This window comes from Vidua chalybeata, chromosome 4 (assembly GCF_026979565.1).
Source record: "Vidua chalybeata isolate OUT-0048 chromosome 4, bVidCha1 merged haplotype, whole genome shotgun sequence".
Classification (NCBI taxonomy): Eukaryota; Metazoa; Chordata; class Aves; order Passeriformes; family Viduidae; genus Vidua; species Vidua chalybeata.
This window is the reverse complement of record NC_071533.1, coordinates 44,855,327-44,867,997: the sequence shown is the minus strand read 5'-3', so window position 1 is coordinate 44,867,997 and position 12,671 is coordinate 44,855,327. Positions and strand designations below refer to the sequence as shown.

The window sequence follows — 12,671 nt, the reverse complement described above, 5'->3', positions numbered from 1 at the left end:
AAGGTCTTCTGAAGCTCACAGGGGGTGGTGAAGACGTGCTGGTAGCCCAAGGGAAGAGGCAGGGAGACAGATGAGAAGGCAGACCAGCATTATACCATGATCTGAGTATTGCTGAGAGAATAGGATCATGTGGGAACTCATAGTGAAAAAAGGAAGAACCATATGATCCCCACTGATGCTGACTTTAGTGCTTCCAATGTTGTTACTGTCAATATCCTTCTGTCTTTGAAGTAACCCGGAAGTCCTAAATGACATATTTCATATGAAACTATTGGTTGTTTATCAAAGCACAGCCTGATTTTTCCCTTTCTTTATATCAGCTGTTTTTGAGGTAAATGATACTTGGAGTCCAAGCTGTTATGATACTTGTAGAGAAGGTTTACACACAATTAGTGTTGGCTCCATTGTGAAAGATACATAGTGCAGCTTTTACATCTTGCTAGCACTTAGAGTGATAGAAACAAAGCATGGATTACTTTTTTCTAATTTCAGTTTACTAACTGTGATTTACCAAGAGTTTCCAAATGTAATTTTAGTAGTCTACTTATGTGAAGGAAACTTTTATATATAGAGTTGTGTAACATTTTGGGTAGGAGAGGACCTTAAAGAATATCTAGTTCCAACCTTCCTGCTGTGGGCCAGAAATATGGGCAGGAATAAAGTGCACATACAATTCAATGTAAAAACCTTTTACAACAGGGACAGTACGGACAAAACAAGCTGCTGTTGGTCAAGATAAACCAACTGAACTTTACTATAGCAGTAGGTAAACAGCTCTTCTTGCCATCCATTCTGGAATGTTTATTTTAACATAAATCTTATCTTAATAAATATGGAAAAATATAACTTGGAACCCTTAAATCAGACAAGTGCTGTTTCTAATATTCTTTCTCTGAGAGCGTCCAGCTCCAGGCTAAGAAGGTGCATGAATCATCAAAATAATGAGTCGATAAAGAGAGAATCTTCATAATTGTCAGACAAAATGGTTTTAAATCCTGAGAAATACACTTTGTAACTAGCTTTTTACAAACTACTCTGTGATCATACTGAAAGCAAAAAAAGACGTGTTTGTTTGTCTGGGAGGTTTTTATGGCAGGGCAGATGGGAGGAGTGGAATTGATTTCTGGAGGTCAGCTGCAGACAATTGAATAGGAATAGCTGTACTACAACATAGAAATAGTAAAATTGCTAACTAGAATAGGTCAATACATTGTCTCTGAATATGTAAATGTTAAATAATATGCAAGATACCCTATTTTTGACATGTATTACACATCAATATGTTGTACACTTTGAAAGTGTAAAGAAATCCTATAAAGGAAGCCCTATAAATCAAAGACATTAATTTTCAGTGTATTCATTTAGAAAGAAATGTGATTGACTTACCAGAAATTGACACACAAAATATAAAGCCAGAAGCTCTTGTGGTATACACACTTAGTTTGAAAAGCCTCTTAGATTGTATGGTTTGGCTACCATTTCACGGTAGTTTATTCAGTGTATAGCCTACATTAGCAAATAGTGCACAGAAACAAGGGTGGCTCCATAGAGTGAAAAAACATGCTGAGGGTGTTGTATCTGCACACTTCAGGGTCATTGAGCTTGGGATTTTGGTTTTTCCTTTTGGAGTAGCTCTAGTCTGTTCCATGGACTGAAGATCATAGTGGCTCAAGATGGTTAGTTCATGTCACCTGATGGGAAAGGAGTTCATGTTCTCGCAAGGCTTCTCATGGATGCAAACCACAGAAAACGGAAGTGGGAAATGGTTGGAAATTTGTTTTAAAAGCACGTTTCTGACCCAAGCAAAAACCCAAATGCAGATGCGTCCTTACTGTTCCCTTAGGAGAAGTGTCAGGTTCCATGTTTTTGGCTAGTCACTGTGCTGGTCACAATTACATTTGGTAGAAAATGAAATACAATTCTTCCTTTTGTTTTCTGTGTATAAGACGGCTGATTGCTTTCACTAGGAGCCAAGCAAGATTCAAAACAATTTTAGGGAGGGAACCAACCATTCATACTCATTGGCACAGTATTTGTCTATAACAAGTGTTTATCATTACATGTTTGCCTGTATGATTCCTTCTTTTTTATGTGATTATACATCACTTAAGGTGCAGCTTAATTCAGAGAATAAGTCCTTACTATATGTCTCCCGTACTCAAGGTTGTTTGCTGTAGTAAAAAACAAATAGTACCTGAAGTGAATCATATTTATAGAATGTGTTTTCACTCTGAAGTACAAAAGAAATTATTTGCTCTGCCATTTATGCATAAGGTATTCCATTTAAGCTTTCCAGAACAATATACTGTACACTTAGCTAGCAGTTAAAAAAAAAAAAACAAACTCACCATTACATCAATTTATAAGCTAAATTCTATTTAAAATTATGTGTTGCCATTGCAAGAAGCTAATACAGATTGTATGCCAGTGTCCAAATTTGTGTAATTTGTATGCATTGTTTCTCTTTATGATGACAGGGAATGTAATTAGTACTGGTCAGGTTTGTTCAAATATTCAGGCACATAATATATTCTGACTACTTAAAAGCAGATTTTGGCTGCAGTGACATTTGTGTACTGTAGGTGGATTTTGCCTCTGTTTAGTAATCCTGCTGAAAGATTTTTTTGTTTTGTTTTAGTCAAGCAATGGGGAAATTATGTTTACAATGCCCTTGCAAAAAGTAGCAGCTCTTCATATCTGAGGGTGCTTTAGCAATGTTTTGGGTACCATAGTTTTTCTTGTCTCTTTTTACATCAGGAAAGACGCCTTTTGAAAACAAACAAAAAAGTTCGACCTCCAAATTCACATTTCTGAAGTACATGTCTGGCTAGATAAGGTGTGACAGTGCCCTGTAAACTATTTTATTTTTGGGGATATAGCATCTTCTGCAGTATCAAGCCTAAGTTATAGTTGTGTTAGGATTGTATTGGTTGAGTAAATGTCACGAAAGTTCTGGGCAATGCTGTAATGTTATTTTCAGTTTCCAATGTTCCTGACAACCAGGCTGAAAGATTAATACTGTCTTTAGCAGTTGATCTTACTTCTTGGTGATTCTTCTCCTTCCATAAAAGTTAGTGTATGTTGTTGAGGGGCTTATGCTTGTGTGCACAGAAGGACTTCAGGAAGAATGATACAGCACTAAACTGTTGTGGCATTAAGATGGGGCTGACACCCACAGTAAGTCTATCGTATTGTTATAATGGAATAATTGCAGAAGTGTATAATTATTTCATGTAAATACCAGTTCTTATGTATTTATTTCCTTTTCAGTTGTTCCTTTTCCTATGGTCCTTTAAGAATAGGGTGCCTCCACTGAGTTTCAGTTACATAAACTACTGATGTGTCAGCTGGTAATATCCCAGCTTTACATGAGGCAGCTACCTACTCAAATGTCAGACCTGTTTGTGAATACAGAATAGCTGATAAAAGGGCCTAGAACTTAGGTTCTAAATCTCCCTTTGTTTTGTGAGTATTTTTAATAGAGGGTTGAAATTTAAATTTTCCTAAAAACACACTGAGAGCAACTGTGTGCTGCCTTTAATGTCAGGACATCCAGCAGATACTCATTTTTTCCCTTTTTAATATATTATCCATTCTTCCTCATGAAAGTATTTCTTTCAATAGTGCAAAGCAGTCATCTTTATATGTAACCCAAAGAATACACTTGACAGATACTGGAATGTTAATACTGAAAACCTGGAAGTCTAATTTTAAGCCCACTGTAACAGTTATTGAGTGGGCATAAAAATAAGCAAATCTCCTCACTCTGGTGATCAGTAGTAGATAAAATGTAATAATTTATACAGCATCTTATTAATCAAATATATTAAATTTAAAATAAATATGTAAATTTAAAAAGACAACTGTGCATGTGTTGTTCCAGTGAAAAAAATTATAGTACTAGGTCTTTTTCTTCTGTTCACTTTTTTTTTAGACTAGCACAGTTTTTCATACTTTGATTTTTTTTCCACCACTTATTTTCTTGGAATATATACCAACCAGCACAGAACATAACTTTCTATGTAGTATAGCATAATCAGAGAGAGAAGATCTATTTTTCTGTTTGTAGGCCAGTTCATTCCTGCATTCCAAGTAATGATTTCCTACACTTCGGGCCAATTCAGCTGCAGATTGGAACCTGTATTGTAATTAGTGTCTCAGTACAATTTACCTCTTAATAACATAACACTTTTAGCTTCCTTTGTCAGTAAAACCTGTTGCTTGTGTAACATTTTAACTGCTGTAACTGTCACTGGATAGCCTGTGCACTAGTTGTGCAACACAATTGAATTACCAAGCCAGACAGATTTTTGACTACCAGATCAATTCTTATGATCTAACCCTACCAGAGATATGAAGTTTAGTATTTTTGCTAAAGGTGTATTGTATCTTTATGAGTTTTGGAAACAATGAATGTGCACAAGAGCACCATTTCCTCTCTTTCTGTACCCAAGCTAAATGTGTTATCTCACTAGTGCATGTTTTGAAAAATGTCCCCGTAGTGGTATTGAGGGGTAAAAAATGGTTCCTGTCTCTGAAAGAATGGCTTGTGTTTGCTGAATACTGGCACCATCTCCACTGTTGGTTTCCTTAGCACAGAAATTACCTTGATGTGTTTGACAGATAATCAAACCAGAGTGGAAAATGGGCCCCGCTACAACAGCCACTTTTTAGGATAGATAGAAAGGTTTTTAACAGCCAAATTACAGCAGGACTTCCTTGCAAGAGAATTCACAAACAATGCAGATGGTTTACAGTTCTCATCTATGTGTATAATGTTTCTTAGATGAAAAGTTAAGCTCAGCTTCACAGAGTGCTCATAACACAGTCCCTGTGTTAGTTCTTGCACAGTATTTATTTTTCTAGGAGTGTGTTAGGTTACATTGAAATGAATTATAAATGCTCCTGTATATCAAACTGAAATATGGAAAATATTTGCATGAATCTGCATTTTCAGACTGTTAAGCTTTGAAGGGAAGGTAATAAAAATGTTAAAGGGTTGCAGCTGCTGGAGATGGTTCCTAGTTATACTTCTCCAGTATACTTACCCAGCATGAGGTTTAAATTGTAATGACAACCTGCATCCTCCTCGTAATCTGTTAGTGAGGACAAAATATACCTCTGAATATTTTCATGCTAGAGCCCAAACTGTTGCTGATTTCTGTGTGTTGTTGTTGTTATTCCCCCATCCTGTCCTCTCCATCACCTGCCTCCCTCCCCAGTTTTATTTTAACTGATAATTCTAGTCTTACATAAATATAAACCCTTGCAGCATTGAAAACAGTCCACTTCCCCTCCCCCCCCCCCCCCCCCAATATACGGGACTGTTCAGCTTCAGAAAACCTAAAGCTTGTCTAAATGCATTTGTATTGATACAGCCTGGAGGCTTTCTGTGTTGAATACACAGCAGTTTTTGTTAAAAGAGGCACTTTTCTCCCTTTACTTCACATTCTTTCCTGGACATATATGTACATCTTTAACATTCCTAAAAATAAGCAAATATTTCTTCAGTAGATATTTCAGTCTGAGTTACTTTTGTAGTCTGAGTATTTCTTTTCCGTACATCTGTTAGTTAATTCACTGGCAGATTAAATTATGTTTTGGGATTTTTTTTTTTTAACAACTCAGTAATTGATAAGTTTGGTGGAAAATTTTAAATTGCATTAGGAATTTTGTCAAGAGTAGAATTCCAGATATCAGTGATTACTATCACATTTTGGATAAGTTGGTATGTATATTTTAGTCTCTTAAATAGTAACTATCAGAAGCAGTTAAGAAAATTACTAATTTTCAACAGGTACTATATCAGTAAAATACCCATGTTGTGCTGGTAGAAAGCAAATTAAATGTCTTTAAGAGCTACCTGGCAGATCTGTCCTGCCAGCTGCTGGGAGCCATCATCCTGGCTTTTATTGTATAAATACCAAAGTTTAGAGATAAATATATCTAAATGTACACATGTAAAAAAGACATCTATACATAGAGAGGTGCTGACATGGATCTCAGTGAGAAGAGCCCCTGCCATTTGATACAGTGTGATAGTGACTGTCTCCCTTTTGGTAGAACTCTGGCAGAATTTGGAAGCAATAGTATTGAGTTAGCAGCTAGAGCTTCTTTGGAAAGCAGAGTTCATGGAGGTGAGTGGTTGTTACCCCAAGTATACAGACATTTTCTGGCATTGTTTTTGAATTTTAGAAAAATAGCTCAACCTTTTAAAATTGTGCTTAATTCTGATTATTTTTAATTTAAAATATTCCTGTACCTTCATTTCAGTGGTATGTTTTGTATATTTCTGTAGAACTGCACCATCTGTTTCTCAAGGAGCAGGTCACTGATAGGATTGTGAAGGGGCTGGTCTGCTTTTGCTCAGGAATGACTTGAGACAGAAAGGAGCTCGTTATTCTTCCATACCTGAGATAAATAGGACTCTTTCTTTCAAACAAAAACTACCTTTCTTTGTCTGCTTTCCATTTTCTTTTATTAAGATCAGGAGGAACAAAATTTGGAATTTTAAAAAGTTATAGAAAACATCACTTAATCTTCATTCTTTACCTGTGTAATTTATTTCCTTTTACTTTGTATGCTGTGTTGTAAAACACTGACTAAATTTCAATGCCCTTGCATACTTTGTGGTAGGCAAAACTACCACAAAGGGTAGTTCATTTCACGTACAAAGGCTTCAAGGCTTGAACAGCATTTCTCTACTGTTTGGGAACTTCCCCTTCCAAGAGAGGTAGTTTGGATAGAAGGGCTTCCATATGAACTTTTGTGTTTAAAGGTACACAGAGTTGATGATTAAACTGCAAACAGTAAGATACTTCCCAGAAGAGGGACATTGTTTCTCTAAATAAGCTCTGTAATGTAAGATAAAAGTAAAGCTGGTACATATCCTAATACTGGGAATATGTGAATAAGCCTAGGAGAGAAGTTAAGTACGAAGGATTTGTTGCATTCCTGGAAATGCCATCTGCTGTAATGTTCTCTGCAATCCAGTAGCCAGGTCTTGTTGAGACTTTGAGAGATGTGCAACCACTACCTGTGTCCCCTCCTCTACTCCACTGTGTTCAGGTACTTGTTGTTACAGTTCCTGATGGGGGTTGTTACCAGTTTAATTCTCAGTCACAGACTGCTCTGTTTTCAGAGCAATGTGATACAGAGGTTATCGGGAAGAAAAAGCATTATGAAAATGGGATAAAAATATAAACCAGTCTATTGTCATTTAAACCAAGTGCATACCTCACAATATGATTATTTCTCAAGTAGTTATTAAACTATGGTGTGTGTATTGGCAACCACTGTTGTCCACCAAGACACCTAATGTCTCATGTATCTAGTCTTTGCTTTTAACATCTGTTTTCAAATGTTTCTTGCTATCCTTTAGCTCTGAAAGTCATCACCTTACTGAGCATGTTCCAAGTGCCCAGTACCAAACCTGTGCATGAAGCTGCTCTTCCAGGCAGCGTGGCTCAGAAACCTCACCTCTTTTGTAACTGATGTCTGCTTTCATTAACATCTTACTGCCTTACTGCTTGCATTTTAGAACTGTTTTAGCATACCTATTAGATCACCTGACAGTGCATTTTAATATCTTGGTTAAGAATATCTGGTATTGGAAAAACACTGCAAATTCTAAAGCACAACTTTTAAACATATTTATGTAGTACTAGGCCTGCTTTTCAATGATTTGATGAAATTTCTCAATATTCATTTTACCCTAGCTATGATTTTTTTTTAATTACTTACCTTTACCATTTACTGATTGAATTTGCTAAAAAATTTTTAATGCTCATTCTTATGTTGTTGCAATTAATTATTTGGCAAAACAAAAAATTCCACATGAGAAAATAAGTTTATGCTCTATTGTTTATACAAGCTTGATGCGTTCCCTGAATGCATGTGTGCCCTTTAAAATTGCAAAACATATTTCAACTAATTGGAAAGAGGATGTAGTTACAATGAAATTAGTTTTTCTTGTAATCTTGTCCAAAAACTAAACTCTTTTAATTGCCTCCTTTGTTTCCCTGCTAATGAGAAATTAATAATTTTCATCATTTTGGCAGCTGGGCTCTCCCTGTCTTTGTCACAGCAGTGTTATCTTTCAAGGATCTACCTATGTAGAACTTCCACCACTGACGATGTCATTCCAAAGAAACACTGGTGAATTGTTATTCTTTCCTCTCCTTTTCTTCTTCATAACAACACATCTCTAGAATACCTCTCCTCAAGAAAATAATACAGCAGTGTCTGATGTTAAAAGAATAGCTCTGAGGTAGAGAACATTCCTTTGCAGATAAGGATTGTCCACTTTTACAACTGGCATGAAAATTTACTCTAAGATGGTCTTTGTGGTTTTTTGCCCCGTGGACTGATGATGATAATGGTTGTGTTTGCATGCTATTTTTCAAGCAAACAAACACTTGATTTAGGTGGATTCTAACCTGGCCAAAAGCTGTTCAACCAGAATCAGCACTGTCCTGGGCAAATAAACCCTGATTTACAGGCATGCATATTCCTGTGGCCTCAAGTCAAGCTAAGTGTGAGGGCTGAGCAACCTCATTTTTGCCTGTCACCCTTTTGTAGGCATACCCTGAGTGTGGTCTCTGCTTCTGCCTGGCGGGGTCAGCAGCAGTGCAGCGGCAGTGCTGCAGCGCTGCACTTGCATTCACAGGGCCATAGATGGGCATTTGTGGGATGCTGCTGGCTGGGCGCAGCACCATGTGATTTGCCAAATGCAAATAAAAAGGTCTCAAGACATGACACTCCCACTTGCTTTCAGCACATGTTGGATAAACATAGTAGTGTTGGAGACAGCTAAGTTTCTTCTATATTCAACACCTCATTTACAATGCTAAATTTTCCCCTTTTTTGTTTTTTTACCTTAGTCTGTCTGTAATAAATTGAAAAAAAATGAGGGCAATTATGATGCAAAATAAAATAACTATTATTAATAATTTTAAAGGTATTGGACAGTCGGTCTGCAAATATTCAGGCCAAAGATGCAGAGTGAGGTGAAAGTAGTAATCTTGCAGGGTTTTCTCTGTCCAGTCAGAAGTGACCTGAACTGTTTCTGTCATCAACTAAGAAAGTCAAATGCTGATGGAAACTAAAATTGTGTTGTTTTAACAGATTTAAATAAAAGTGACTGTTAAGTAATTTCACAAAAAATAGAAGAATAAGTTTCAACCTGTGTCCTGTGAAATGAAAAGTTGTACTGATAGGGATTTAGACTCTCTATTGTCAACATTAAAAAATTAATTATAAAATTTACAAAGGGAACTGTAACATTCAGATGTTCTTGTTGCTATTTTAAGTTATAAGAAAAAGTTAATCTCCTTTTAAGTGCTGAAATTTGTATTGTTAGTGAGACATTGCTAGAATTGATCTTTGCCCAAGAAAGGCAACTGTTAAGTAACTGATTTTTCAGTTTTCTGCCCTAAAACAGCTTGCTCCCCTTTTTCTTATCTAAGCAATCTCCTTTGGCCAGAGATCATAAGCAGAATTATTGTCAGAAAACATTTCCTGGGAAATGTAGATGGTTGCAATATCAAAATTAATCTTCAAGTGGAAAATATGATGTTATTACCATTTCTAATTTTGTTGCTATCAACAAAAGTATATTGTTGTGCCAGAATCACACATTCATATGCCATGCATTAGGCAGGCTGCTTCTAAAATATCTGCTTAGATGACCTAAATTATACATAAACAATGACATACTTGTATACAATAAAGTATTTATATATTAAATATACAGAAAAGGTATATGTGCATATGCTGAAACTTCGTGGATATCTGGAGTATTGAGATAAAGTTATGTTTTCCAGCTGAAAAACAACAATTTTTAAGGAAGTCAGTCTGATGTATTGTCACATGATAGACCACACAGTTAATTTTAAGCTTAATGTCTTTCAAACTGCTGTACTGAGAAAAAAAACCCAGTTCTGATTTGCTTCACTGCTGGACATTTTACTTTTTTCTTTCTTTTTTTCCCCTCAATTAAGAGTTCTGAGTCCTCCTGAATATTAACTTTTTTAGTCTCGATTCTTCTTCCAGTGAATTTCTGAATTTATAAATGAAATTCTTACTTCCATTTGAGCTGATAGTACTGCAATGCCTCAGAACAATATTAAGTATCTACTAAGATTTGTCTCAGGATATACAGTTGAAAATAAAACTGGGGAGAAAAAGACCTGGGGTAGCTCAGTTCACAGCTTCCCTAGGTTACAGATGTTTCTCAGAAGTCTTTGCTCATTTACATACATGGATGGTTCTAACACAGAGGTTGGTCTCTTGTCTCCAAGTAACTCATTAAAAGTATGGCTGTAATTAGGTCTGTCTGATTGGCCCACAGAGGCTACAGCAGAAATTCAGCTATGCCTGAAGTTGTTACTGGGTAAATATTTCAGCCTCATTATTGAAACAGGGCCATTGAAAAAAAATCACAAGAAAAAAAAAGAAACCTTGTTAAGAATTCCAGTACTTTTACCTTTAATTCCATTATCTGGATTGTTCCTTTAAAATATCCTAACTGCTTCAAATTGCCATATAATTTACCTTTTTGATGAATTGATGGTTCTATTAAATTCTAGTATGCATACCCTTTTTTCTTCATCTTGAGGACAAAAATGTACTTTTGTAGCAATGTGTTAATTCTGAAGAAATGGGGCTATTCAATATATGTAAATGCTTTAAAATTTCCCTTTCTTTCAATTTTCCTGGAGCACAGATCAGTGGAACTTTTACCTCTTCCCCAGTCAGAACTGCATGTCTGATCATCTTTTTGTCTATTTTTCCTTCCCACAGGGACCCCCAAAAAATACAGCAACTGCAGAACCAAATCCGTCTGGAGCAAGAAAGTGGACAGTGGTATCGTCACCAACAGCAACCTGATCATCATCAGCACCCTCCCTCTTCTCCTTCCTTTCCTCCTCCCCCCTCCTTCCAGGAGCTTGAGTCCAGCCAGTCTGCCACCTCTCCTGTGCCAATGAGTATTCTTAACTCTCATACTTCCCCAACCATGCAGTCTTCCAGCTCTTTCAACTATGCTCGGCCTAAGCAGTTCATTGCTGCCCAGAACATCAGCCCTGCTTCAGGTTATGTGACTCCATCTTCTGGGTCATCTACATCTAGCCTTCCTTCTCCTATGTCTCCAACTGCTTCTCAGAAACAGTTTGGAAGAGTGCCAGTTCCTCCCTTCTCTCAGCAGTTTGCTCCAGAAGGGGAATATGCCTGGTCTCCTTCTTCTCCATCCCCTCCACCCCCACCTCCACCTGTCTTTAGTCCAACAGCGACATATCCAGTGTGTGATTCCTTTCCACTTCCACCTCCTCCACCCCCTCCTCTTCCTTCACTTTCTTCACCTTCCCACAGCCTGTCTCCAACTCCAAGATTTCCTAATTCCAGCCAGTCGCCAGCAGCTTTTCTCAGCTCCATGCTGCCATCCCAGCCACCACCCATTTCTGTCAACGCATTAGGCCTCCCGAAAGGAGTGACGCCTCCGTAAGTATCAGCTGATGAGCTCCTTGGTGTACTGAAGATTGCAATGAAGATTATTGCACTTGCTTCATTTATGCTTTTCTAGGGTCCTTTGCTGTTAGCGGTTATCTGAGAGGGAGAGATGTGTGAATAAATTGCAAATGCTTCTGTGCTAGAGATGTGAGATAGTTTTTTAACCCTCACAGAAGTGAGGTTCTGAAAGACCCCTACAGTAGGAACATAAAAGATGAGAAGCTGAAGCTTTAAACTGGAGTTTAAGAAAATGTGAAAGCAGGAGCAAAAGGCTCTGCAGGCCCAGGGCAGTGAAAGGAGATCCGAGAAAACCCTTCTCATGGCCCAGTTCTTTTAAAGTCACATATTCAGTGGAGTTTGCAGTTTGTGTTCCTGTTACATCTGCAGGTAGAGAAATATCAAGTAAAGAGAATATCTTTCTGAAGTCCCTATAGCTTTGTGATACTGAAAATGCGAGGTATTAAAGTATACATCTGATAACAAAGTGGCCATAACAGTTCATTGGATTTGGCTAGAGATTTTGTTCTGAGGAACTTTGGGAAAGTGTTTAGGGAGGGATTTAAAATAGAAGTGCATAAAAACAAACAGAATCCCTATCCCTAACAACTCTGCACACTTATTTTCCCCTTTTGTCTTCTCTAAAGGCTAAAATAGTATTTTGGAGCATGTAAGCTCCCATCATAGATCAGTTTTTCTTTCCACTGGCACTAGACTCTCATTCCATCCTTAGAGAACAAAGAGACATGCTGAAGAACAAAAATGAGAATAGCTGTATTCAAGGCTTATTTATAACTTTGTCCAGAAGTTTGTCTAAACATATCTACAGTATCTAGGTGACTTGCTGAGCTACATACTGTTGCAGTGGGAAATTCTGTTATTTCAGTCCAAGATATGAAAAGGAAGAGAAAGAAGAAAGAGGACAGATATCAAAGTAATAAATCATGTACATGCTTTAAAAAGCATTTTTTTATCTTGATTTGTTTCATACAGCTCATTATGGAGTCTGGCCATGAAATGGTTTTAGGAGAAAAATGAATAAATAGTGCAATTTGCCCTTGCAGTCATAATAGTTGTGATTTTCTGTCTGACTGTGTCCGTTGCACTGGCTGAGTTACACTATTGATACTGAGCACTGAAAATTGCATGATTAATTTACTGACAGC

At 37.0% G+C, this 12,671-nt stretch overlaps 1 protein-coding gene across 1 annotated transcript in view; it reads left to right on the top strand.

Annotated features, from left to right (window-relative positions):
* PALLD (palladin, cytoskeletal associated protein) overlaps positions 1–12,671 on the top strand; it is a 190,485-nt gene that overhangs the window by 140,290 nt on the left and 37,524 nt on the right. The window contains exon 12 of the mRNA XM_053940874.1: positions 10,804–11,499. Within this exon, the coding sequence (XP_053796849.1) occupies positions 10,804–11,499 (696 nt within the window). The remainder of the gene's footprint in view (positions 1–10,803; positions 11,500–12,671) is intronic.